General features: G+C 50.2%; 1 protein-coding gene across 1 annotated transcript in view; it reads right to left on the bottom strand.

Annotated features, from left to right (window-relative positions):
- LOC106809488 (gamma-aminobutyric acid receptor subunit gamma-4-like) overlaps positions 1-746 on the bottom strand; it is a 22,401-nt gene extending 21,655 nt beyond the window's left edge. Inside the window, exon 1 of the mRNA XM_014812576.1 lies at positions 680-746. Within this exon, the coding sequence (XP_014668062.1) occupies positions 680-684 (5 nt within the window). The 5' untranslated portion in view covers positions 685-746. The remainder of the gene's footprint in view (positions 1-679) is intronic.
- Between the last annotated feature and the right edge of the window lie 1,913 nt (positions 747-2,659).

A 2,659-nucleotide genomic window follows, 5' to 3' on the forward strand; every position in this document is an offset into this window, starting at 1 on the left:
GTGTGTTCTCACAGATTTAACCTGTGTGGGGCTGGAGGAGGAGGAGCGAGGAGAGGAGGAGGAGGGGGAGGAGGAGGAGGAGGAGGAGAGGAAGAGAAGGAGGAGGAGGAGGAGGAAGAGAAGGGAGGTAGGAGGAGATGAGAGCGGAGGAAGAGCATGATGCGCGGAAGCAGAAAATGAGAGGAGGAGATGACTGAAAAGGGCAGGAGGGGAGGAGGACATCGGGAGGCAGAGGAAGAAGTGAGGAGGAGGAAGGAAGAGGAGGAGGAGGAGGAGGAGGAGGAGGAGGATTGAGCAGGCGAGAAAGAGCATGATGGGGAAGCAGAAAAAGAAGGAGGAGGAAGATGAAAGGGAGGAGGGGAAGGAGGAAGGGGAGGAGAGGAAGAAGGAGGAAGATGAGGAAGAGGAGGACGAGTAGGAGGAGGAAGTGGGGGAGGAGAAAGAGGCGTCGGATGGGGGAGGAGTTGGTCGTATTGGTGTAGTGTATTGGTCATGGTATGCGCACCTACCTCATCGATGTCGTCTGACCTATGGGTTCGTTCGCCAGTAACTGTTGGGCGTCGCTAATGTTCTGTATCGGTACGACTTGCATGGCCGGCCGCGTGCGCCTCTGGTGCGTGCGTGCGTCCCGCGTGCCGTGCTGCGAGGCGTTGCGTCGGCGTGCAGCCCGACCACCTACCTCATCGAGTAGAGCTATCTGACCGTTGGGTTCGATTCGCAGTAGCTTGTTGGGGCGTCGTAATGTCGTGTATGTAACGACTTCGCGCCCGCTTCAGGAAAGAACGTATCCGGTTTCCAGATGCAGAGGCTAGAGTCTGGATGCTCACGACAGCGTCTATCTTGTTATAGTTGTAGGGCTTCAGGAACGCCAGTCGGGCTAGCCCTCCACATCTGAGCGGAAGTAAAGCAGTCGAATTGATAAAATCGCAAGAGATGCCGAGAGAACGTGAGTGGCGAAGTGTGTGTGGATAGCAGGCGCGAAAATAGAGGGAATTGATAAGGCGAGGGAGATCGATCGTGCAGCAGAGGTGCTGTGCTAAAGACGAAGAGAGAGAGGAAAGAAAGAGAAGAGAGAGAGAGAGACGAGAGAGCAGAGAGGTCGAGAGAGAGAGAGAGGAGCAGAAAGACGGGGGAGCAGAGTGACGAGAGGTGAGAAGAGTTGAGAGGAGAGCAGGGCGAGAGAGGAGAGAGAGCAAAGAGGAAAAGAGACCGAGGGGACGAGACTCGCGCAGACGAGCCCGGAGGAGCGATCGTGCGGGGAGAGAGGTGTGCTGGCTAAGACGAGAAGCAAAAGAGAGAGAGAGAGAGAGAGAGAGAGGTGTGTAGAGAGAGAGAGGAAAGATCAGAGAGCGCAGAGAGAGAGCAGAGACAAGACCGAGCGAGAAGAGAGGAGAGAGGCGAGCAGAGAGAGAGACGAGAGAGATCGAGAGACGGTGGGAGGAGAGAGGAGAGAAGAGAGAAGAGAGTGAGAGAGAGAGAGAGAGAGAGAGAGAGAAGAGAGAAGAGAGAGGGAGACTGCAAGAGAGCGGAGGAGCGAGTGCGAGAGAGGTGTGTGTAGAGTACATGAGATAGAGAACACGAGATAGAGACGGAAGGAGAGTACTGTGTGTGAAAAAAAGGTGTGAGTGTTGAGACCGTAGCGAGGGAGTTGGGATCGACGTATGGAGTGGCTTTTCTGCACAGGTGACGGCTCTGTAGAGTTTGTGCAAGTTTCCGAAACTTAGTATGTGAAAGGGCAAGAGTGCGTCTAAGCTAAACAAACGATAAAGTCAACGATAAAGAAAATAATGAGGCAAAGAAGACGATTATGAAGAGAAAATCAAAAGAAAAAGAAAAAAAAAGAATTAGTAAGCAGCAGACGAAGAATAAGGATAATAAGGGAAAATAAGAAGATTATAAATAAGATAGAGGAAAAGAAAAATGAGAGGAAGAATTAGGAGAAAAAAATAACCAAAGCAAAAAATAAAGATAGGAAGAAGTAAAGTAAAAAGAATAAAAAAAGTAAAGCAATGAAAGCAACCCTCGACGAATAATACTACACACACAAAAACACAAAGAAGAACGATAAGAACATGAAAAAGAAGGGGGAAAACGTAACCGAAAGAAAAAAAACGAAAGAAAGCGACGCAAACGATGACGATGACGAAGCAGACGATGTTAGGCCGCTGTTTAATAAACCGTGTTGGCCACGTGGCTGGCGACCGTGCCGCGCTGCAAGGCAAGCCTCGTTACCGCCAAAGTCCAATAGCTCGGCAACCTAAATAACTGTGAGTGCATCCGATCACGTGATCTGAGGTCACGAGAGCAGACGGAAAAACAGATGGCGCGCGCGAGGCCGCGTAGCAACGAAAATCTAACAAGCGGTAATCAGTCTCGTGTGGCTAGAGAGAGAGGCGAATAAGTGAACTATATGGAACTACTCTCTGGAGAGAGAGAGAAAGAGGGCGAGAGATGAAAAGAGAGGCGAGAGAGCTCGAAATAGGAAAAGGGAGGGTAAAAAGAGAGAAAGACAGACAACAAAGATAAAGACAAACAAACACACACACACACAGAGACAGACATAAATAAATATAGATGGGGCGAGAGAGAGAGAGAGAGAGAGAGAGAGAGAGAGAGAGAGAGAAAGAGGAGAGAGAGAAAGGAGAGAAAGGAGAGAGAG

Source organism: Priapulus caudatus, unplaced genomic scaffold, assembly GCF_000485595.1.
Source record: "Priapulus caudatus unplaced genomic scaffold, Priapulus_caudatus-5.0.1 Scaffold358, whole genome shotgun sequence".
Taxonomy (NCBI): domain Eukaryota; kingdom Metazoa; phylum Priapulida; class Priapulimorpha; order Priapulimorphida; family Priapulidae; genus Priapulus; species Priapulus caudatus.